This window comes from Vombatus ursinus, unplaced genomic scaffold (assembly GCF_900497805.2).
Source record: "Vombatus ursinus unplaced genomic scaffold, bare-nosed wombat genome assembly UNPS02014864.1, whole genome shotgun sequence".
In the NCBI taxonomy this organism is placed as follows: Eukaryota; Metazoa; Chordata; class Mammalia; order Diprotodontia; family Vombatidae; genus Vombatus; species Vombatus ursinus.
In genome coordinates, this window is record NW_020954642.1 from 9,737,600 (window position 1) to 9,763,672 (window position 26,073).

General features: G+C 38.2%; 1 protein-coding gene across 1 annotated transcript in view; it reads right to left on the minus strand.

Moving 5' to 3' along the window:
* Nucleotides 1–26,073, minus strand: part of CDH8 (cadherin 8) — a 475,466-nt gene that overhangs the window by 182,882 nt on the left and 266,511 nt on the right. The window contains exons 5-6 of the mRNA XM_027842077.1: nucleotides 23,703–23,890; nucleotides 20,442–20,695 (exon numbers count right to left, since the gene is read on the minus strand). Of these exons, the coding sequence (XP_027697878.1) occupies nucleotides 20,442–20,695; nucleotides 23,703–23,890 (442 nt within the window). The remainder of the gene's footprint in view (nucleotides 1–20,441; nucleotides 20,696–23,702; nucleotides 23,891–26,073) is intronic.

Genomic DNA, 26,073 nt, shown 5'->3' on the forward strand with positions numbered 1-26,073 from the left:
CCATTGGTGACATCACAAATGTATTTCAGTATTTTACTATGCACTATAAGATTTAGACCTCAAAGGACTTTAGAGATGACCCATCTAAGGCCATACCTATCTAAATTTATACAGATAGTAATTTGCAGAAAAGGGACTCAAACTCAGTTCTGCTAACTCTAAATTCAGTACTTATGCAATATATCTCATTTCTGTGCTCTTTTCTCTATACTTGACACAGTTCAGAAGAAGAATAGTGAAATTAATTGTGTGATTATGGAGTCAGGAGTGAGGAGTTTCTTGTTCCATTCCTTATAATACCCTTTAAGACCACTTTCACTTTAAAGTGATGCCTACATATAATATCAAAATTATATGCAAAAGAATGGAAAACAATCCATTCAAATTTAATTTGTCATATAAAAAAATTCTAGAGTTTGAAGGGAATTAGTCCAATATCAACCAGCATTGGAACTAGAATCTCTTATCCAAGCTCCCAACAATTAGCAGTAATGCAGCATTATTTAACACTTCTAATAATGGGGAAGGAGAGGCCAGATGGCATAATGGAAAGGGAGTTACCATCACTTAGGAAGATCTGCATTCAAGTTCTCCTTCTGAGATATATTGGTTATGTGACCCTGGATAAATCCATTAACCTCTTGGTAAGCCAGGCATCTCTCTAGGCCTAAAAATTGTAAAGGAGGTGCCTATATTCGTTGGTAGAGAACATTTTTAACCTGAAACTCCATTTGCCAATAAAATCATAGTCCTGTCCAAAATAGTAAAATAATAATTCTAAGAAAAACAATATCTACAACGTGGAATATGAAATTTAATGTATAACAGAACATAGCATATTATTTATATTAGCACTGATTAATCATTTAATGTAGCTAAATATTTTAGTTATATAATAGTGAATTATAATATATGTATATTATACAAAATAATATACAAGTATTATTTTCATGCTACTCTAAAGGTTCAAGATGTATCAACACAGTGAAAAAAAAATTCCTCACTATGCTGTAATGTTGTTTAAAAAGGGTAGCTCTCTTGCTGTTACTCAATTTGATGACAGAGTAACTAACTACTTCTAGGGAAAAAACAAATTGGTAAATGTTTCCCACAGAAACCATCAGAAAAGAGAAAAAGCCACTTGGAAAACCTGAATTGTCATTGAAGTGCTATGTATTATTTGCAGCTTTTCAAAGGTTCTGACTCTCTGATGATGGGAGAATAAGGAATATGATGACAGATCTCTTGGACTGAAGGCTCCCAGATGAGCCTCTTTCCTATCTCTTCTCCTGCTGAGGTCTGAATCAAAAACCTGATATTGTAAATCATCCCATGCTCAGGATGCCTGACCAGGAGGGCATGTTTCTTAGTGACAGAGATAAACAGCTATACCTTAGCAGAGGAGAAAATATTGAATCCAGGGTGCTTGGACATGCAGGGAATTAAGAAACCAATCCTATTGCCAATGAAGAAACTCCAAACATGGGAACTGGGCAGTGAGGGGCCATAGTGGAGCTTGCTTCTGACAAGTAGAGTCACCAAAGGGCAATGATGATTTCAAAATTTGTAGGAGGACAGGGATGGCAGGAGACAAGAAATTTATTGTTTATTCTCTTTTTCACATATACATATATATATATAGCTATATAGTTATATATATAGTTATATATATATGTGTGTGTATATATATATATATATATATATAGTTTTATATGTATAGTTACATAGTGAGCTAAACTTAGGCCACCGAAATTGATTTCTAAGAAATAGAAAATGTTTATTAGAAAATAAAAGAAATAAATGTTGCTGGAATACATCAAGAAAGGATTATGAAGATCATTGGAAAGCTAATAGACATTGGTCTGAGATGTTTAACTCCTTAGAGAGTAAGAGTGGAACATAAGGGTGCATATAAGCCTCTTGTCCCAAAAGTAAAATGCATTTACTTGAAAGATCTACCCAGTTAAAATCTTATCTCCATAACTTCCTCTCTAAGTGTCCAGTCACCTGTACCTAAGACCATGCTTAGAAGAATGTCCACACTGGAACCCCTCTTCTCCTGAATGGTTACTTCCTCTCCACCTTCACCAGTTCTCCTCTCTAGCCACCTCGATTATATCTTCTTGGACAACTGTCATATTATTCCATTGCATTTCTATTCCTCCATCCCACCCCACACACATATTCTCTCTCTGTCTGTTTCTGTCTCTCTGTCTCTCTGTGTTTCTGTCTTGTCTTTCTCTCTTCCTCTCTCCCCACCTCTCTCTGTGTCTCTTTCTCCATCTCTCTCGGTTTCTGTTTCTCTGTCTCTCTCGTTTTCAGTGTCTGTCTTTGTCTCTGTCTCTGTCTCTCCAGTTCTGGAACCATAAACTATGATCAACTCAAATCTGCCATTGTTTCTGAATGGATTATGTCAATATACTCCCTTATGATTCCTTTCTCCATCCCTGTAACTTGCCACACTTCCCTGTGTGTGCTGTTGCTCCATTAGAATGTAAGCTCAATGAACACAAGGACCATCTTTGTTTTTATATTTGTATACCTAATGCATAATCTAATGTTTGGCACTTAGCAAGTCCTAAAATACATTAATTCATGAATTAGTTAATTAATGCTAGTGCCTTCTCTTTCTTATTTTCAATATATCCTGTATATATCTCATCTATATGTAGTTCCTTGCATGTTGCCTCCCCCATTAGACTGTGAGCTTCTTGAGAGCAGGAACTATTTGTCCCTTTCTTTGTATCCACAAGGCCTAGCATAGTACCTGACATATTAAGCATCTATAGCATAATGAAAGTTTATCAAATTAGGAGGCACCTAATAGGTGTTTATTGACTAAGTTACTAAAACTCTTTGTCACTCATAGATGAAATATACTGCTACCACTACTGCTGCTGCTAGCTAATGTTTATATATCACTATTACAAAGTGCTATGTATGTGCGTATATATACTACATATTATGCGCGTCACTTTACAAATGAGAACACTGAAGCAGAAAGAAGTTAAGTGATTTGCCCAGGGTTACATGGGTAGTAAGTGTCTAAGACAGAAATTTTAACTCAGTTCTTCCTTGACTCCAAATTCAACATTCTGTCTCGTTCTAAGGTGATTCCCTTTAAAGAAAAGAAAAACAGGGGCAGCTAGGTGGTGCAGGGGATAGAGCACCAGCCCTGAAGTCAGGAGGACCTGAGTTCAAATCCGACCTCAGACCAAACACTTGACATTTGCTAGCTGTGTGACCCTGGGCAAGTCACTTAACCCCAATTGCCTAAAGAAAAAAAAAAGAAAAGAAAAGAAAAAAGGCAGAGAAGACAGAGGGAGAAAAAGAGAGAGAAACAGATACTGAGACAGAGACAGAGAGACAGAGACAGACAGAAAGATGCCTTTGGAGAGCAATGACTTTGGAGTTCAAAGTCTGATTCTGATACCTACTACATGTATGATCTTGGACTTGTCATTCACCCTACTGGGATTACTCTGTCATATGCAAAGTGAGGGGTTTGGACTAGGTGACCTTTTAAAATTCCTTCTAGTGCTGAATCTAATTCTATCAATCTAGGAAAACTATGGCATTATTTCCATGAACCAATGTGTAGGGACAAATTACAGTGGAAGTCCCTGAAATAAAATGTTTGCATATTAGAGAGACAGCATAGTCTAAGAATAATTCCCACCTGTAGAACTTCAAGGGTTACTGATTTTCCTCACAATTCCTCTGCAAAATAAATAGAATGGAGAAATAATGGTGAATTGGAATCCAGGTTCTAGTACTTACTATTGCTGTGACCTTGGGCTAGTCATTTTATTTATTTATTTATTTTACCTCTCTCAATCTCATTTTCCATAACTGTAAATGTGGTTCCAAACTCTTATATTACCTGTTTCAGAGGGTGCTCAGTGGCTTAAGGTTTAAAGTATTATATACAATAGGACCTAGAGAAGAAGATTTATTTTTTTCTCTCTCCTTGCTATGGTCATAATGAAAAATACTACTACTAGGTAACATTTATAGAGCACTTAAAAGTCTGCAAAGCATTTTATGTAATATTAGTATCCCCATTTTACTGATAACAAAATGAGCCTGAGAAAGAGATAAGTGACTTTCCCAGGGACACAGAGCTAGTAAGTATCAGAGGTGAGATTTGAACTCAGGTTTTCCTCACTCCAGGTCTAGCGTTCTCTTTACTACGCTACCTTTTTTAAAATTAATTTATTAATTAAATAATTATTTAATTAATTGTTTAATTAATTATTAATTAATTAATTACTAGTGAAGTCCAATGATTTTCATTCTGAAGGTCTGTAAGTTTATAAACATTACTTTATTCTATTAAATTGTGAGCTCCTTGAGGGCAAGGACTGATTTCGCTTTTCTTTATATCTCCAGTGCTTGGTAAAATGACTGGAAAACAGGAGGGGCTTAATCAATGCTTGTTGACTGATTGACTAATTTAGTCTTGTTTCATGAAAGCACAAGAACAGACTCACACTAGGATAGCAAATGGGTTATGCTAAATTTGGAGATTGGTCCAGGGAGGAAAATTCTCTGATTAAGGCCTCTGGAAGAAAACCTCCACTTTAAAATCAAACTATTGTTAGGCAGACATGACCTGCCAATGTTAAGCACTTAGAGTAGGCCATGCTGATGAGGGCATAATGTTCAAAGAGTGGCAGCAACCTGCTTTGATTCTCTAAATCGCGTAACTGTAATAAGTACTGATAGCTGGGGTGGGGACGGATCTAAAGGAAGAACATCAGACAATAAATTGTCACAAGCAACCAATGAATTACCAACTCCAAACAGGTAAACACCTTGACATTTCTCAGGATGCCCTTCTTTACCACCGTGGGAGAACTGGAGCTTTTTCAACAGCTATTAAACACACAATCCCAAATTATTATAGTGGCCTGAATGTGAGTACAACCCTATCAGAGGCCATGGAAACTGGGACCTCCTGGAGTCCTGGAAGTAAGTATGAGAGAGATAATTTCCCTGACTCCACAGAGCAGGTCAAAGGATTTATTTGAAAGCTAAAGGTTTTAAAATGTCATTATGCACTTCTCTTTAAGAAGTTTATGAGGCAAAGCAGGATGCCTGAATCTTATAGAAGATGTGCATGCATATTATTGCTGAAAATCTATTGCCCAAGTAAGATTCGTGCTTTGGGTGGGGGTGGTTGACTGGGTGATCTCTTATGGATTCTGTGAAAAACGGTTGCTTACTGTGATTCTTACATTGTTAATACTATGACCTATTGTTGTAATATTTTGTAAAAAGCCATTATTTTGTATAGCATGGTGTAATAGGAAAGGCTCTCAGTTTGGACTCAAAGGACCCAAGCTTCAAATCCTGGTATTTATGTAATCTTAGGCAAATTATATCCCCTATAGACTTTAGTGTCCTCTTTTATGAAATGAAAAAATAGGTCTAGATTACCTCTAAGAGCATGAGTGGCATATAAAAACATCAAATGTCCAGTTTCTTTAAGTTTTATTAAAGAAAATCAAATTTTAAGAATAGGATACCACCTTAAGACCATTTAATCTCCTGCAGTTCTCCCATGTTTTAAACTAGAAGAGATCAGCACTCAAAGAGTGCTTGTGCATGCTTGTGTTTCCATGGTAATCCTAATAGCGTTCCCTACACAAGGAGTGCCCTCCCTATCCTCTTTGCCTGCAAATGCCCTGCCCATTTCTTAAAGTCCAATACACGCAACTCTTCCTTCATCGTGCCCTACTTCCCCTCGTCAAAAGTGATTTCTCATCTCCTACCTTGGACTTTGTTGTTGTTAAATCATTTTTCAGTCATGTCTGACTCTTTGTGACCCCATTTGGGGGTTTTCTTGGCAGAGATACTGGAGTGATTTGCTATTTCCTTCTCCAGTTCATTTTACAGATGAGGAAATTGGGGCAACCAGGGTTAAATGACTTGTTCAAGGTCACAAAGCTCGTAAGTGTCTGAGGCTGGATTTGAACTCATGAAGATGAGTCTTCCTGATGCTAGGCCCAGCACTTTATCTACTGCATGACCTAGCTGCCTACACCTTGGACTTTATAGATCACTTTATATCACAAGCCTTATGTACAGTTATCACTGTGACACTTACTTTAAAGCTATCCATGCTGCTATTATATCTGCCTCTTAGACTTTAAGTTTCTTAAGGATAGGTACCAGACATCTTAACCAATTGCTTCTTCCAAAACCTAGTCCAATGCTGTACATACTTTTTTGATTTGGACCTGAAATTCATTAGGGAACTTCCAGTAAGCAGACTCCTTCTATCAATGCAGACTGACCCCTGAGACATCAGGGAGATGAAGTGACCTGTCCTGGCTCACACAGTCTCTATGCGTCGGAGATAATACTTGAACCAGGTCTTCCCAAGTCGGAAGGAATCACAGAATTGGAAAAGTAATCTCAGCAGCCATCCAGTCCAAACCAAACATGAAAGGAATCCCCACTAGAACATGTCTGATATGTGGTCATATGGCCTATGCTTGAAGATATCCAAGGAGGAAGCAACTACCACCATTCTAGGCAATCATTCTGCTATAGGACAGCTCCCATTAGTAGGAAGGTTTTTTTGTTTCTGTTTTTAAGTTGTTTCTCCTGATGCAATTTCTACTACTGTCTAAGAGGTAAATTTATGCAATAGGACCCGAAGTCATAGCGATTCTGTACTTAGAAGGCTAGGTATGAAATGGCTCTTGGTTATGCTCAGTTGGAGAGTAAAATTTTCTGACGATGGGCTAAGGGTGGAGCTCCTAGGCCTGCACTAGGAAAGACCCTTCCTAGCTCTCATCGTGCCCTCATGCTGCAAAAGAGAAACACGGCAACGTAAGGACAGGGTCGACCGCAGGTGTTTGTGGGAAGTAAAACTAAATCTGGCAAATGTATTTTAACAGAGTAAATTAAACATACGCACACAAAGCGCAGCCGGGGTAGGGTAGGGTAGGACCTGCCCGTTGTTCCTTTCTCAGCCGGCTGATTTCTCTCGGTGCTGCTGCTAGTGGAGCAGCAAGTCCTCAACTACCAAAAAGCACACACAGTCACACACAGCTCCCAGCTTGTCTATTCAAATGTGGACCATTTCTCTTTGTCTTTCAGAAGGGAACCACAAACATGGCAGGCAACGGCCTCTGCCCCGATCGCTGTGTGGGTCAACTACCACTCTTCCCTTTTTTCTGATTTCTTTTCATCAAAAAATTACCGTATGTGAAAATCTCTGCCCTATTCCCACCTTTCAGGGGCTGATCTGTTAATCTTCTATCTTCCTAAACTGAGAAGAACCAAAAATCCCAGAAGGTTTTATGACCAGCCTGCCCCTGCCAGGGGGTGGGCTCACTGACATTGAACCCATACTTGTCTCTTTGCAACTTCATCCAGAGGGGTCTCCCCTCTGTGGCCATACTTAACAAAGTGGTCCCGCCTCCAGCCAGTAGCCCTTCAAATACCTGCAACAAGCTATCACGTCCCCTGTAAGTCTTCCCCTCCCCAGGCTGAACTTCCCCAGTTCCATCAGTCAATTCTCATAATTCATGGACCCAGGATCCTTCACATCCCGACGGCCCTCCTGTCCACGTTCTACAATTCATTAATGTCCTTTTTAAACCATCACTCCCAGAACTGAACACAGAACTTCAAATGCGGTTTGATGAGGGCAGAGTAAAGTGGGAATATCATCTCCCTCTTCTTGGAAGCTTCGCCCCTCTTAAAATAGTCCAAGATCACATAAGCTGTTTTGGTTGCCACATCCACAGTACAGACTCCCATTGAGTTTGTAGTCTGTACCCTCAGGTCTTTTTTCTTTTTTTCTAGAATAACTAATTTCTGGTCGTCTATTGCCTATGACATATGGTCTCACTTGTTCTATTTGTATTGTAGCGTTGTTGTTTTGTTTTGTTTTGTTTTTTTTAAGTGGCTTGTCCAAGGTCACTCGGTGACTAACAGTATCAGAGATGAACCCAGCTCTCCTGATTCTAATTCCTCTTTATATTATATCATGCTTCCCCCAAATCAATAATGCAATAGGTCTCAATCTACTAATGCAATAAAAGGTTTTGACTCTTGAGACCCAACAACGCTAAAGGGAGAGGTAATAGAGATTGTGAAGACTCACCTTGTGCTTGGAACTGCAGGGCCATTGTCCTCAGCAGTCCTCATCTGCCTTGCTAATGAACCCTTTGCACTTCCCATCAGCGCAAGGACTAATTCATGTCTATCAAATTGCACCAAAGATCTGGCCTGACTGACCTGTATGTCACCTGATAGGAATGGCAGGCCCATTTCATGGCTGGGACATTTGCAGTCATGGTGCTCCAAGAGAAGTACAGGACTTGGAATCAGGAAGACCTGGGTTCAAACTCTGCCTCAGACACTAACTGTGTGGTTCTGACAAAGTCACTTAACCTCTCTCAGCCTCAGTTTCCTTGTTTGTAAAATGGGGATAACAATAGCATCTCCCTCCTAGGATGAAGTGAGATAACTCGTAAAGTTTTTTATAAACTTTAAAACACTATTTAAATATTAGTAGTTGTTATCATTATTGTCATCATTGTTACTATGATTTTAAAAATTGATAAACTGAGGTTCTGGGAGATAAAGGGACTGGTCCAGAGTAACAAGATTAATAAGTGACTGAGTCAAGATTTGAGCCTTCAAGATTTAAACTTCAATTCTAAGTCTAATGCCCTTTATAGCATACTCATTTAGAAAAATAATAATAAGAAAAAACCTCAGGTTTAATTAGGCTTTCCCTTATAAAGACCCTAAGAGGGGAGGAGGGATGTGAATATTATTATCCCCATTTTACAGATGAAGAAATTGAGACTCAGAAGCATTAAAGAGCTTGGTTAGGGTCAGAAGTAAGAAATGACAGATCGAGGGTTAAAACCCAGTAGCCTTTCTTCCATCCAGTTTTTTGTTTTTGTTTTTTCTCATTATACCAGTCTGTCTCCCATTCATAGGACAAATGATAATAACTACCCAAGGTTACATAGCACTTTAAGATTTACAAAGCACTTCCCTTAAACTAGCTTACAATGTGATTTAAACAGAACAATTACTACCTCCATTTTATAAATGTAAAAATGGAAGTTTGGAAGTCCAGTGACTTGCTCATGTTCATATATTTAAAGCCTACTGAAACTTGGATGTGAACCTCACTCTCTGGATTCCAAGTCAAGGAAACATCAATAGTTAGGGAAACATGACATTGCTTCTTTAATATGGTATCACTAACCTTGCCTTTGAGTAATCCAAGATAATTTCTTCAATATTGACAATAATTTCTTTTCACTCAAAGCTCTGTGTCTCCCAGTTTCTCTTCTTTAAGACATGCTATGACACTTCAAATATTAAGTGAAAAACTGAAACTTCACAGTTCTAAACATTGTCGCAGTGAGAGTTATTATTTCCTCTTGATAATTTCCTATCCACAATTATAATCATTAAAATTTTTGTAATACTTTATAGTTTTCAAAGAATTTTCTTCATAATAACGTTATGATTTTCAAATGCCCACTTTAGGACAGCTTGATGGTGTAATGGATTAAGGACTGGACCTGACATTAATAACAGCTGACTTCAGATTCAGCCTTAGAGTCTTACTCACTGTGTGACCCTAGGCAAGTCACTTAACAGCTGTCTGCCTCAGTTCCCTCATGTGTAAAACAGCACCTTTCTCCTAGGCTTGGATTAAAATGAGTTAATACTTGCAAAACACTTTGCAAACCTTAAAATACTATATAAATGCTATTATTGTTGTGGTTGTTATTATTGTTACTACTACTACTATCACTGCTACTACTATGACTACTACGGCAACAATGATGACTACTACTGCTATTACTACTACTATGACTACTACTTTTATTGGTGAACAAATTGAATATCAAAGTCCTTGTCCAAATTCCCTCGGCAAGTAAGGTATAGAACTAGGATTTGTACACAGGTCTTCTGACAGCAACTTTTTTGCACTTTGCATCAAACTACATTCAGGGGCTTGATATCCTCTCACCCTTTGCACTTGCTTCCTTTTGTCTAGTTCACATGTGCTACAATGGTCTTGGGAAAGCTAAGTCGTATAGCACATCGTGTTCTCGGCTTAGAGTCAGGAAGACCTTAGTTCAAATCCAACCTCAGATACTTAGTAGCGGTGTTACCCTGAGCAATTCACATAACCCTGTTTGACTCAGTTTCTTTATCTATAAAATGAGCTGGGAAAGGAAATGGTAACCCACTCCAGTATCTTTGCCAAGAAAACCCAGAAAGGGGTCATGATGATTCTGAAATGATTGAACAACAACAATGATCTCAAGGGAGAGAGGGGGCAAAAAGGTTCATTAAGAAAATGAGGGGGCAGCTAAGTGGTGCAGTGGATAGAGCATCAGCCCTGACAGGAGGACCTGAGTTCAAATTCGGCCTCAGACCAAACACTTGTCACTTGCTAGCTACATGACCCTGGACAAGTCACTTAACCCCAATTGCCTAAAAAAAAAAAAAAAAAAGAAAACAAAAACTTAATGTGATCATGTTTGTTTTAATCCACCCAGAATTATCTTTGCCATCATGTCACACATTTGTATTTGGAAACCCAACCCTGTAGAGATACCAGCTATTTATTTTCAAGTGCAGGGAGAGCAATTTCAGACACTACCAGCAATTAAATTGTCTATAACTGCATTGGTCAAATAGGTAGGCAGTCCTTATTTGGTTAAGTAAGCAGGATAGTAGTTTACAAGCACTGAATACATCCACTAGTCAACTATACATTTTTCAATGCAAAGAAACTCTTTATTAGTCTATCAGCAAGTATGCTTAAATAATTGTAAAACAAATTTAAGGAAAGATAGTATTCATGGCAGAATTTGGTGTTCTTTGTTGTTGTTCATACTTCATTCTTGAAGAGAACCAATGACATCAGGAGGGTGATGTCTTGACTTGCAAGTGAATTGAATTCAAGTGAGGCAGAGTTGTGCAAAGTCACCAGCCTCACTCTGTCCTCCAGAGCCATTACAGTCCAGCAGCAAGACATAGGTCAAGATGACTGGTCATGGCCCTGGATGCAGCAGAATTTAGAGTAGCTGATTATTATTTGATCTTGGACTTGCTAGATAAGATCTGTGTGTGTTTTTGGCCTAACAAGTGCCTCACTCTTACATATGTTATTCTTCTTAACATCCTCCTCCTTGGGCTGTCCCCTGATGAGCTGACCTGGATGCTTACTTCTAAATTCTGTTCCTTCCTAAACTGCCTTCTATCTTGGTACTCCACTGGTAATCCTAGGTGTCACCTGCCTCAGCAGAGGCCTGGTATATTGCCTTCCTGCTCCATTGATGTCTTTGATCTTTAACTGCCATATGTGTCACTATCCCACCTATAAGGAATATTATTTCTTGGAGTACTGAAAAAAGTTGCTTAGAAGTAGCAACTACATTTTCCCATTAAACTACAACTGATATCTCACTACTTAATTTAACTCTGGCTTTCTTTATTCTGCTTTAAATAAAATCTTTAACTTCTTTCACATGTGCTTTGTAGTAGGACCAAAAAAAAAAGCAAAAAAAAAAAAAACCAGAAAGCAAATAAAACAAAAAACCTTGCCCAATTACTTGGCTTGTAGGCACTAATTGCTCCGTTGCTACATCTAATTGCCCTAGAAAAAGATTTTTATTGTTATTCTCCTAATTCTAGGGGCTTAAGAGTCCCTGTTCCTTCATTGCACAGTAGTGAACAACTCTTAACTCCATTCAATGACTTTATCTCCTCTATTCATCTTCCCTCAGTTAGTGAAAAGAGAAATGATAGCATGAATCTCATATATATATATGTTATTTTTTTCTCCAGTCAGGAGTGAGTTACCCTGGCAACCAAATTTACCTACTTCAATTATCTTCCCTCCCTCCCTCCCCCCACATATACTTTTTTACCAATACCTAATCCAAACAGAAAAGGAGTTTTGACATTTCTGGTAGGTTTTTATTTGTTTGTGTGTATGTTCAGCCTGGTTTTTAATGGGACTGTCCCATTATTTTCCTTTCCAAACATTTAAACTCATATTAAATACAACTTCAGAATTGAAAAAGAGCTCAGCCATCATTTGGTACAATCATTACCTGAAATAAGAATCAACCTGACAAGTAAGCATTCAACCTCAAAAGACTTCCATTAGCAGAGTATTTGAAGACCAGCGAGGCAGCCCAGGGACATGTTAATTGTTAGGAAGGTGTTCCTTATTTTGAGCTCAAATCTACTACTCTGTAACTTTCATATGTGGGTTCTAGCTTTGCTTTGTTTAGCAAAGCAAAACTAGTCTTTCCCTTTCTCGTTCTAGTATAATCTAGTCCTCCAAATATTTGAAGACTTTTTTTTTCCCTTTTTGTCCTTCTTTAAAGTCCTTCACAATCTGGCTCCAAACTTTTTCCGTGTTAGTTATGCATTACTCTCTTTCACATACTCAAAGATCTATCCCAGGAGTGGGCGACCTGCGGCCTCGAAGTCACATGTAGCCCTCTAGGTTCTCAAATGCAGTCCTTTGAAGACTGAGAGGGCCACGTGTGGCCTTGAAGCCGCAGGTTCCTCACCCCTGGATTATCCAAACTGGCTTTTTTGCTATTCCTCAAGAACAACAATCCATCTCCTGTCACTACCCCTTTGCAAATTTTTTTTTTTCCCGTTGCCAGAATGTTCTCCCTCTTGCCTCTATCTCTGAAAATCCTCATATTCCTTCAGTGATCAGCTCAAGCACACCGCCCCCCACCCCTACACACACATGCTATTTGTGTATCTATGAAGCCATTAGTGGCTCTCCCTGAAATGCTTGCATTGATTTTTGTGTTTTATATAAATGTGTATGTGTCTACATTGTTTCCCTTAATTGAATGCAAGCTACTTGGGGGCAGAGTTTATTTTCCTTCTGTTTTGTATTCCTAAAGCCTGTGACAGTGCCTGGCACATAGAATTAAAGATGTAAAGCTGGAAGTGACCTTATTTTGACTGATTAATTCACCCTAACTCTTCTCTTCTGTGGGCTAAACATCAGAAACTATATAAGAACCCAGTAGACTGACTCCTAGTTCATTTCTTTTTATATTATAACATAATCTTTCTACTCCTTTTTTTTTGTTTGTTTTGTTTTCATGCATGTCATCACCTACAAATTTGTAAATTCCTTAAAAAAAATGATCAGAGTACTTCTCCAAAGGCCTCATGATGGAAAATGCTATCCACATCCAAAGAAAGAACTATGGAGTTTGAATGCAGATCCAAGCATACTATTTGCTATTTTTTTTTCTTCTGTTGTGTTTTGTTTCCTCTTTCTGGTGGTTTCTCCTATTGATTCTAATTCTTACTTGCAACATCACTAATGTGAAAATATATTTAATAGGAATGTATATGTATAGCCTATATCAGATTGTCTTGGGGAGGGAGGTGAAGAGGGAAGGGGAGAAAAATTTAAAACTCAAAAGCTTATGGGACTGATTGTTGATAATTCAAAATGAATTAATTTAAAAAAAATGGTCAGAGTACAATGAATCTTCGAATTCCTTGGTGCCTATCACTAAACCCTATACATAGTAATTTCTTAACACACAGTTACAGAATTCAACTGAATAAAGCTTTCCAAATACAGGTGAAACCCTATGAAATGGCTGAGATGTCCCAGAAAAAGAATAAATGTAATCATGGATTGTATACTGGGAAGAGCACTGAATTTTGAATCAAATGTTCAAATTTTGGTTCCATAATTAGTTAGTTGACTGACCTTGGGTAATTCACTTAACTCTGTTTTACAAATTACTCCCTGAAAATCACTTTCTTTAGCTATCAGATGAAGACAATAATGCTTTTCTTATCTACCTCAATAGTGGTAGAAGAAAGCACTTTGTACTGGCTAATCAATTCAGTAGGCAAGGACTAGGAGCACAGAATTGTGCTAGGCTCTCCAGATGGAAAGACAAAACAAAAAAAGTCCCCTTTCTCAAGCAGTTTACGTTCTTATGTAGGCCTTTAAAAGTCCAATATGAATAAGAGTTATAGCAGACCTGCACAACTTGTAAACTTCTTCAAGCTGCAGATGGGATAGACTAGAGACAGATTGATGATGGTTGGTTGCCATGCATCACATGACAAACAGGAGAGTGCACAGTGGCAACCTACATTTTTTTTGGCCCACCCAAAATCCTTTGGAGCTGCAGGCGCCCCTCGGACCATATGGTGTGCAGGCCTGAGTTATAGTATTTTTGAAAGGCAGTTAGGTGGTGCATTGGATATAGAGCCATGCCTGGAGTCAGGCAGACTCATCTTTCTGAATTCAAATCTGGCCCAAAGCACTTATTAGCAGAAAATTGTCGATCTGCTTTAATTGATGTAGTTTATTCACTGGGAGTTCTCTACACCAATTATTAACATCCTCCCCCATATATATTAAGCTGAAATCTGATGCTTTATAACCTCTTCATGCCTTGTCCCATATAATTCTTGACTGTGTTATCCTATAAAAGTGCCACAAAAGATCTACTCAGTGTTCTGGGGACCATACCCTCATTTCTTGTATCTCAAATAGGTATCAGTATAGCACTTTGGCTATTCACGTATTGTCTTTCACTCTTCCTAAATGACCAATTCCTTCCCAATCAATCAATCAAAAAACATTTAAGTGCCTGTCATGTGCCAAGCACTGTGTTAAGCTCTGGGGATTCAAAAAGAAATAAAAGACAGTCACTGACCTTAAGGAGCTTACAATCTAATGGAGGAGACAACGTTCAAAGGAATATAAACAAAGCAAGCTAACCACAGGATAAATAGGAAATAATTAAAAGAGAGAAGTCAGTGGAATTAAGAGGGGTTAGGGAAGGTTTCCTGTAGAAGGTAGAATTTTAGTTGGGATTTAAAGGAAGGTAGGGAAGGTCAGTAGTCTGAGTGGAGGAAGGAAAAGCATTCCAGATATGGAGGACAGTTGGAGAAAAATGGCTGGAGCCGAGAAATGGAGTAGCTTGTTTGTAAAACAGCCAGAAGTTCAATGTCACTGAATCAATGAATACATGGTGAGAAGTAAGGTATAAGAAGACTGGAAAGGTAGGAGGTAGCTAAGTTATGAAGGGCTTTGAATGCCAAACATTTTGTATTTGCTCCTGGAGGCAATAGGAAGCCACTGGAGTTTATTGAGTTGGGGGCAGTGGTGGGGTGTGTGTGACATGATTAGATCTATGCTTCGGGAAAATCACTTTAGTGGCTGAATAGAGCATGAATTAGAGTGGGGAAAGACTCTAAACGTGAAGTAATAAGAGTCAGTACCAGGGTGGTGGCAGTGTCAGAGGAGAGAAAGGGGTGTATCTGGGAGATCTTGTAAAGATGAAATCAACAGGTCTTGGCAACAGCTTGGATATGGAGGATGAGAGATAGTGTATAGTCCAAGATGACTTTTAGGTTGTGAACCTGAGGGACTGGGAGAATGATATTGCCCTTTATAGTGATAAAGAAGGTAGGAAGAAGGGGAGTATTTAGAGGGAAAGATAATGAGTTCTGTTTTGGACATGTTGAGTTTAAGATGTCTATTGGACATCCAGTTCAAGATGTAAGAAAGGCAGTTGGAATTATAAGACTGGAGGTCAACAGAGAAATTGGGACAGGAAAGGTAGATATGAGAACCACCAGCATAGAGATGTTAATTAAATCCATGGTTGCTGATGAGATCACCAAGTGAAGTAGTATAGAGGGAGAAGAGAAGAGAGCTCAGGACACAACCCAGAGAGACACCTACAGTTGGAGAACTTGATCTGGAGGAGGATTTAGCAAAGGAGACAGAGAAGGAGTAGTCAGATAGGGAGGAGGAAAACTAGGAGAATGGTATCCCAAAAACCTAGAGAGAAGAGAATATCAAGGAGGAGAGAGTGATCAGTAGTGTCAAAGTTCTGCAAAGAGGTTAAGGAGAATGGAGATTAAGAAACGGCCACTGAATTTGGCAAGTAAGAGCTAGAATGCACAACAGACATCACCCAACAGAATCCTCTCATTCAAGATGAAGAAACTCAGGCTTGTAGAGTGAATTTGCTCTTCCAAAATTACCCCTCCTCCACCAAATGAACAGCATGACTGAGGTTTGAACCTGTCTTCTCACTCTAAATTCAATGTTCTTACCACTACTCCACATTGAAAAATGTCACAGCCTGCAAGGGTCTATGCTGCATCTTTCCATTGTCCTTTGAGTTGTACGTATTAATGAAAGAAACCGTTCATACAAACTCAGTGAGCCTAGGAACAATCACATTCCTTCTTAAATTTATTACAACATAAAAGCTCTGCTAAAGTAGGACCTGTATAAATGGAACAAACCAAATAATAAGATTCATCACTTTTTTGAAGTGGAGCCTTCATCCTCTAAAATCATATTCTAAGGAAGAGTTCCCAAGAATTACACATTCTATTCAAAACTACCTGAATTCTCATTTAAGAACACATATACACACATATGCAAGTGTGTGGTGTGTGTGTGTACATACATATATATGTATATGTATGTGTGTATGTATACATACACACATACACATATACACATATTATATAAACGATTTTTAAAGTCTTTATAAAGTTCTTACTGTGTACCAAACATTGTGCTAAGTGCTCAGATATATCATATATAGGGAAAATAGCCTCTGCCACAAGAAACTTACATTCTAATGTGAGAGTCAACATATAAGCAAGTAGTGGCTATAGATTGGATTGGAAAATGAAGGGGGTGGTGAGTAAGGCTATAGGGGACTACATTAGCACACCCTTCCTAGCAGCAATGAAAAAGTTGATATGTTTATAATCTTAGAACTAGCTGTAAAGGATAGTGGGTACATGGCAGCAGAGGGAGGCATGGATAGATTACATGAAGATGGCCAGAGAATGAAGGGAGTGAAGCATCACTGGAGCCAGGGCCAGATATAGTGGGTAATGGAGGCAACCACCCATTGTAACAGCAGGGCCCAGGTTTGACTTCCAGTCATGAAGGGAAGAAGTCTTCCAAGTCTTGGTTTTATTCAAGAGGACATAAATTTCTTCCTCAGAAAAAAGTTGGCTTCTTGACAAATTTTATCACTGAACCCAGATGGAGGGACTGGAGGGAGTCTGTGGGCCCATACAGCCAATGGGCCAGCTGGCACTCCTCTGAAATGACTGTCACTCCTAAATTCTAGGCTCACCTCTTCCTTTCTGTTATTGTAGAACTTCTGTAACAAGGGAGCTAGGCTGTCCCTGGCAGCATGCAGGGCAGAAATATGCTATTTTTCCTCTCCTTGGATAGTTTAAGCTAATCTACCATTACTTATGAAAAGCTGTAGATGAAATGATAGAAACTACAATAATCCAATGTCAAAACCCTGACTGTATTTGGCTTATTAGGCTATTATGTATGCAGTTGTTACAAATGAAATATCTCTTTTCATTTATTGCTCTCAAAATGTAATTTTTAATTAAAAACATATATTAAGCTAGCATTTGAATTAGAGATTTGATGGGGGACTAGCTGTTATCATTTGATAATCAATAACCTAGAAAATTATGGATCATTTCAAAGTGGAAACTGCTTCATAAAGGCATATTTCCCAAGGGAAAAATGGGGAAGTCATGCCTCCTTGTCACAGCACATATTTTTTCCCCTGAAAGCATTATTAAAAATACAAAATGTTATTTGTATCTCCATGTGTGTTACAGAAAAGACGCATTCCATCTCCAAGGCAGCCTGGACAGTAGGGAATGTAATGTGACACATGCTCTGATAAGTATATATTTCTTGTTGAATGACAAAGTAAATATTTGCATAAAAGATGAATACATTTTTGTCAGCGTGTAAAATACTGCTGTCCTGGAGCTATAATAACTCAGTCTTCTTCTTTTTTTCTCCTCTCCCTCTCCCCCACCAACAATTTCCCCCTGAATATGTATCCTCCAGATAAAGCAAGGTTAAATTGCTGCCTTTTTTTGAGCCTGACAGACAGTTTGGGAGCTGTGAATTGCACTGGCTAGTTGGAAAATTCAGCTTTGCACACAAATTAACTGATTGTGCATAGAGAGGAAAACATAATCTATCTGAGACAATATAGAAAACCAAGATAATAAATACCAGCCTGTGAATCACTTCTATCCTTCACTTGTTCTATGGAGTCATATTACATTTAATTTGATCCCAAACTGAAATTTTGGAACTATGTTGTTTAAATGATTCCATAACATTATCCCCCCTCTCTTTATTTCTTAGTTGAGACTGGAGTAAATGAGAAGAAATGGGGAAATGGGGCTGTTGCTTCTCCTTCTCTTTCTCTCCTCCCCTCCTCCCTCCCCTAATCCAGCCTCCATTCATTTGGAGAAACAAGGTTTACATATATAATTGGTGTATCTCTCAACTTTTATATGTGTAATTTAGGGGAGGGAAGAAAAGGAGAAGGTTATTTAAATTAAAGTCACTGAGGGGGAAGGAAATCTGTCTCTGTTCACATCTCAGCACTCTATCTCAGTGACCTTGAAAGAGTGACTGTATAGCCCTCTAATCAATCAGATAAGGAATACCAACAGTTTCCTTCACTAGTTGTTGTCTTCTCTACTATTTGTCATTACTCCTTCATAAGTACACATACATATATACATACATATGTATGTATGTCAAATGAGGGTAACTGTGATGCTGATAATGCACTGAATTTCTTTAAGGCTGAAAATAGGTCAAGGAGGTCCAACCTTACCCTCCTGTCTAACACATGATTCCCAAATGATGGTTTATCTACTCTGAAAGAATGATCTTCTGCTGAAAAGTCCATTTCTCTCCCTGTATAATCTTATGATCAAAGCATTAGAGATCCAAAGAATTTCAGTGACCATCTAGTCCAACTTCCTCATTTTATAGATGACAAAGAACAAACTAGGCCCAAAGAGGTTAAGCCACTAGCCTAAGGTTACAGGCAATAAGCCACAGAAGCACGTTTTGAACCCAGTAATAGTTATCATTTATATTGTGTTTTAAGGTGCTCTTTACAAATAATATCTCATTTTATCCTCACAACAACCCTAGGAAATAGGCTCCACTATTACCCCCATTTCACAGATGAGGAAATTGAGGCAGACAGAAGTTGAGTTACTTGTCTTGGGTCATATAGTGAGGCTGAATTTGAGGTCAGGTCTTCCTGACTCTAAGACCACCACTCTATCCACTGCACCACCTAGCTGAACAAGTCTCCTGACAGTAAACCAGTGGTCTTTTCATGTTTATTAAGTGCCCTGAAGGTTGGGAGTGAAGAGTAAAACAGTAACTACCACCATAACAGATTTATTTTCAAACAAGATGGTCCCACTATAAAAGTTCAGTGGACTTCTCTTTGTCCAAGCTCATGGTTTACCAGCAGACTGGTCAATTCAGTTTCCAATTCCATGTGAAATCATTCACCATCACAGCCTTAGCCACTTTGCTGGGAGGTGAGAAAGTAGTCAGTATTTTAAAACTGAGGTGAATAAATAAGACAGCCAAGTAGAGTGCTGGCTATAGTCTTCTGGAGTCAGGTAATAAAATGGGGATTGGGCTTTTAAACTTGTATAAAAAGCAACTGGTATTGGAGTTAGGCATGAGCTGCTATCTATTTTGTGTTTTAACCTGTAAAATTCTTTGAAAAGATATACTTCCTTCTAGGTATTTTTTAATACCTAAAAAAAAAAATCTCTAAGACAATATTTGAAATCCACACTCAAACACATCATTAGCCAACCCTTCACCCCTGGAGACCAGTGAGCAAGTTATAGATTTTCAGTGTTCTTTGGGAAGAAATCTATTTAGCTAGAGTACCTGTCCTGTCATATGGGCGATTGGCGAAGGGAAAAAGACATATACAAGTTGGGGGAGGGCCAGAGGGAGGAAGAATTGAGCTTCATTTTTAGAAAACCTAAATGAAAGACTATTTCCCATTCTCAGAAGAATTCCAAGGTGAGAAAGTATAAACAAAAGAAATTTTTGCAAACACACACAAAACAAAATCTACCCTATGGCACCATTCCAGAAATGCTAACCAATCAGAATTATCCAGCTAGAGATCAGAAGGTTACTTAAGAGTCAAATAGAGAAATGAGAGAGAGGCCTCTTTAGGGGTTAGGCCCTGCTGTCTCGATTCTCCACTTTCTTATATTTAATTCATTGTAACTGTCAAAAGAGGAGAAATAACCAAATGTTGTTTGCTTTTCTATTGTTAAAAACAAGTACACAGAACAACAAAAACAAGAGAACTCAACCAGGCTGTGTAAGTATTTTCAACTCTGCTTTTTCAAAGGGGAGGAAACTGTCACAATTTAGCATAATCTGGGGAGAAGGCACACATTCTAACATCGTTGCTGTCTGTATGCAAATGTACTCGGTAAACTGACCAAACAAACAAACAGACTTTCCAGTACTAACTTTAAAGAAGAAATACCTTATAGGACTGGAAGAGACATCAGGGTCACGGGCAGTCACCTGACCAATCACAGAGTTAATGGCAGCATTTTCATGGACTTCCAGAAGATACGTAGGTGATGAGAAGACAGGAGGTTCATCAGCATCCTCCACTACGATTTTTACTGTAGCTGTATCCTTGAACGGTCCCCTGCTGCTGAAGCGAGGATCAATATGAACATTGGCCGCTTCTACCTTCAGTGTATAGGATTTTTTGGTCTCAAAGTCCAGGGGCTGTTAAGAATGACAAAGATGAATGTCTCTCACTAATGACCACAGAAGCAAGAACAAATGAATATAATGCTGATGGATGAAAGTTATGTGCATTTAAACACATTCAGTGAGCTTTAATGCAATTGCTTCCCATTCCCCAGGATCCAACCTGTAAATTTTATAGGCATTTATTGATATTTGTTTATTATACAGGCTCAGTGAAAGCAATCTCCCGTTGTTCTGTTTTGTTTTCCTCTTTTCCAGGGAAATTCACAAAATATTCTTCGTCATGAATTGTACCATCAAAATTTCACTTTGAATCCGTAATAAAATTTTACTAGTGTTGATGTGACCTGCATACTAATCACACATTTAATCGGTCCTCTGCTAGTAGGAGATAAGGAGGCATCGCACACCATCTCTATCTGAGAAGAATATTTTATTATTTCTACAACACTATGTGAAATGGAAAGGGACAGAAATAACCACTGTTTAGTCTAAAGAGACAGTATAAAGCAGAATTTAACACTAATCCCAATAAAAAAGTAAGTATGCTTTAAAAAAATAACTCTGCTTCCTAAGAATTCCTGCACCATTAATCAGGAGAATAAATTAGGTTTATTTTCCTCAGGATTTCCTTGAAAGCATTCTATCCTGTTGTTGTACTACATAGACAGGTATCCTTATGAAGAGATGTATGTATGTGTATGTGTGTTGGTGTGTTTGTTTTTTAACTAGACACCCAAAGACAAGAAAGAGGATGGTATAAATAGAGTATTGCTTATACCTTTCCCACCCTTTTAGAAGCCACCTGAAGCTGCCTCATTGCAGCATTACTGACAAAATTTTAGTCATTCATGTTTCATATCTTTAAAAATCATAAAATCATAGCTAATGAAGGCACTGGGTAAAAAAATGTTCCTTGAATAAATCCATATTAGAACTTGACACAACACACATCTGCATCTGCATCATCACAATGCCATTCTCTGCATCTCATAATAATTTCAAATTTCAAGGACACAAATTTGAGATGTCTCAAAAAAGGTAGTTAGATTTGCATTACAATTTCTCATAAAAAATAGAACTTAAGATGTGCGAGGTAGGATAAAAATGGGAACACGAACAGAAATTATCAAACTCTTTCAGAAAGTCTGTAAAAGCTTAAATATACATTCTTACTTTCAAAAATTTGTGTTGATTTTTGTATTTGAAGTGTGCTCTAATGGGACTTTGCTCTTTTGCAAAATTTTCTAGTAAATAAGCCAAGCATACTTACTTTTCTCGTCTTTTCTGAAATTACTAGCACTTGTACCTATGAATAGATTATTCAACATCAGCATATCCACAGTTTGCCAATCATACCTCCTGCACCTATTTTGTGATTTCATTTTCTCTGCAGACACCAGTGGGTCTCAGGATATACATACATACATGAACATATACATATATACATATACAAACATGTATATGTATGTATATATATCACACACTTGATTCCTTGCTCATCATAACCACAATTTGCCCAGCAACACTGTAATGACGTGAATTTCCATTGGTGGAAAAGAAATCTATTGCTTTTTGTAAATAATACTCCCTATAAACTGCTTACTGCAACACTACTGTAACCCAGAAGTGACTCGTGGTGGAGAGACAAATATTCACAGTGACAATTTGAGGGCTTTTGAGTTTATGAATAACTCTGAATGGAGATGGAGCAAAAGGTTAATTGCTTTAGTTCATAAAAAAAGTCTCATAGTATCCAATGGATAACTAATAATAACAATAAAAATGACATTGGGGGCCCTTAGCATCTTTTTCTCCCACAGAAACATGTCTTGGTTGGTCGATTTAAATAGCCCTTTCTCACCTTCTATTTCAAACATAAGCCACCTTTATACACCTTTTCATTGCTATTCACTTCTTAGTATTAGACACAAACAGGGCTCTTGGTACTCAGATCCCCTAGTCCCCCAAAACAGTCCTGCTGTTTTTAAAGCTACCCCACCATTATCAGCCAACTATTTTTAGGCTGCTAAATTACCTAAATGCTTTGGTGTGTAGTAATCACTGCATAATTAAAATCTGAGGGATCAATATTAAAAATGCTTCCATTTTTAATATAGGGAAGCATCTGAAGCCAACTGGCTGCAAATGCTTCATCACATTGTGCCTTAAGTTGCTTTCATTCATCTATTTGACAAATGGAAATTGAGAGGAGACAAGGCTGTAGCTCATTATAGTATGGGATCTTCTGCTCACTGGGTCATTAGGTGCAACTACCAGGGGATGATTGAGAAGGTCAGAAGTGTGTTAGTAGGACATGATGGAGAGATATTGGGACAGGAATTGAGGTAGGTATTAGATTAGATGGGTTCAAAAATCCCTTCCAACTCTGGAAATTGATGGTTCTATGATTCCTTCCTCTAGAGAATGTGGAGAAAACTTGAGTGGAAGAAACCTGGTTTGGGTATCAGAAAAGCTGTGTCCTAGTTCTGGTTCTGCCACTGATGATCTCGATGACCTTGCACAAGTTCCTTGGGCTTCAGTTTCCTTACATGTGAAAGGAGGTTGTTGGACCAAGTGAGTTCTAAATCCCTGTCTCTCTCTAAAGTACTCTATGTTTCAGAGTTTCAACCACACTCTTAATATACTACCACTCCATAAGCTGTTATGTTTTCTAATATATGGGCTCATACTATTATAATCAAAATGGTTATTTCATAAATATTTGATGAACCTTGGTTAAAACACATATGCTGAAAGCAGGGCTGTGCAAAGGCATCTGGATGGGAAATGTAGTGGCACGTGTGAGGAAAAGCAAGAAGGTTAAACGTTAGAGTACATAAAAGGATGATATATAAGTCTATATAGACTGGAGCCTATGTGCTAAAAAGACTTCATCTAACAAAGTCATCCTCTAATGTTCTTTCTGTCTCTGTCCTTTAACAAATTAGGTTACAAAAGTGTTTTAAACACAATCAATATCTTAATATGAAATCTGTTCAAATTCTTAATTATATTTTACCTTTCTCAGCCTAATAATGCCATCTTGGGCCTGAGCATCTGAAGTAATTTCAAATAGAGCTGTCCCATCGCCATCGATGATGTCATAAGATGACCTGGCATTCTCACCAATATCCTGGTCATTTGCTTTGACTCTTCCTATTGCAGTGCCAAGAACAACATCTTCAGGTACTGAGAAGTGATACAAACCTTAAAAACAAGGGGAAAACACTGAACATTAGATCAGGCTGCAACTCTCCTACCATGCTTCTCCCTCTTTCCTGACCTCCTTGAGTGGTTAGATGGGATACAAGACATAAACAAACCATATTTATTCGAGCTATGTACTTAGAGCAGCATAATGTGGGAATACTTGGTTGATTCTGTGTGAATGCTCCTCTTTTGAATTGCTATATCATCCCATCTACTGCCTGCGGGGATGTTCAGTGTTGCCAAACATAAAATATTAAGCTATTTTCAACACAGAAAGATGCAATGTGTGACACACTGCAAGGCACTTTTGAACTTACCTTTGTATTTACAGACTTGTAGCCCATTTTTGATAAAATCCAATTACTAAACTTCTGCTGTGCCCTCCAGCAAGCTGTTCAGATACATGAAAGATTTCTCTTGTTACTAAAGTCCTCACCGCTCTGATGACCACACATCCTGCCTTCAAACCTCTCTAGACAGAATACAATTACAGTGTGTATTTATTCTTCTGTGGGGTAGAAAACTGTCTAATTAGTGGAGATTCAGGAGTCTTCCCATTCATATTTCAAAAGATACAATAACTACTTCAGACAATGAATTACTGTGCTCATTGGTTTGCCAAGGACATCTTAATGCCTATGAAAAACCAGCTTGTGGGCTATAACATCCAGAAAGGAAAACTCAGCAAAGTATTACCTGAGATCCAGTTCTGGCTTTGACTAGAAATATCCTAAAGGAAGTCATTTTCTTCCTCTGAGACCTAGTTTCCCCATCTGCCAAATGAGGTGACTGAACCAGTTAATCTCAGAGGTTGTTTTCAGCTTGGACATTCTTTAATTGTATTTCTCATTTCATTTGATCTTACGAGTTTTTTGCTGTTGTTGTTTCTGCTAAGGTGGAATTTGTCTCATATCCCTTCGAGTCCATTTAAAGTTTATTCTTTTCCTTCTGGCCTACCACTTTCTCCCTCTGCCTCCACATACACAAAAACAGAAATGCATGCCACTATGTCCCGTAGGTAGTGGGAGTAGAGGAAGAACACAAAGGCTGTTCTCTCTTTCCAAATAATTTTAATTGAGAACCTGTTATTGGTACACAGAAGACATGTCTAACTCATCTTTTCCAAATCCTTAATAAGTGATCTAATTGAGAAATCTAGAATAGTGCAGCTGACAGAGTGCTAATCTTAATGTCCAGAAGACATGAATTTGAATCCTGTTTCAGACATTTACTAGCTGTGTGACCCTTGGCAAATCACTCAACCTCTCAGGCTCAGTTTCCTTATTTGTAAAATGGGAACAATCATGACACCCACCACATAGAATTGTGGTGGGAATCAAATTCCATATACATATACATATATATGTATACATGTATGTATATATATATGTGTGTGTGTGTGTATATATGTATGTGTGTATAATCCCAAAGCTCTATGTAACATAGTATTATTAGATGAATAATATAGCACTCTAAATTTTGAACAGCATTTCACATAAATCATTTCAATTCAATTCACTAAACATCTATTAAACACTTATTATGTGCCAGGCTGGAGAAGGAAATGGCAAACTACTCCAGTATTTTTGCCAACAAAACCCCATGGACAGTATTGACATGGCCCTTGGGGTCACAAAGAATGAGACATGACTGAATGAACAATGACAAATGTTCCAGGCATTGTGCTAAGTGCTGGGGATACAAAAAGAGGTAAAAGGCAATGCCCACTTTGAAGGATCTTACAATCTAATGGGGAAAATAACACGCAAACAAATATATACAAAGAAAACCATATACAGGATAAATAGGAAGTGATTAACATAAAGCACTGTAATTAAGAGGGGTTAGGGAAGGCTTCCTATAGAAAGTGGGATTTTAGTTGGGACCTAAAGGAAGCCAGAGATATCACTCATTGGAGTGCAGAAAAGAGATTATTCCAGGCATAAGGGTCAGAGAAATTTGGACTTCACAATAACCCTATGGCTGGTGCTATAATCATCCCAACTTTCCAAATGAAAGAAGTGAGATGTTAAGATGTGAGAACTTGTCCCAGGGTCATGCCGCTATTAAGCTTCTGAGGGGGAATTTTTCCCTAGAGCTTCCTAATTTAAAATCCAGCACTCCAACCACTGTGGTCCCCTGACTCTAATTCTAAGAAAATTTGTATCCCAACTAAAATT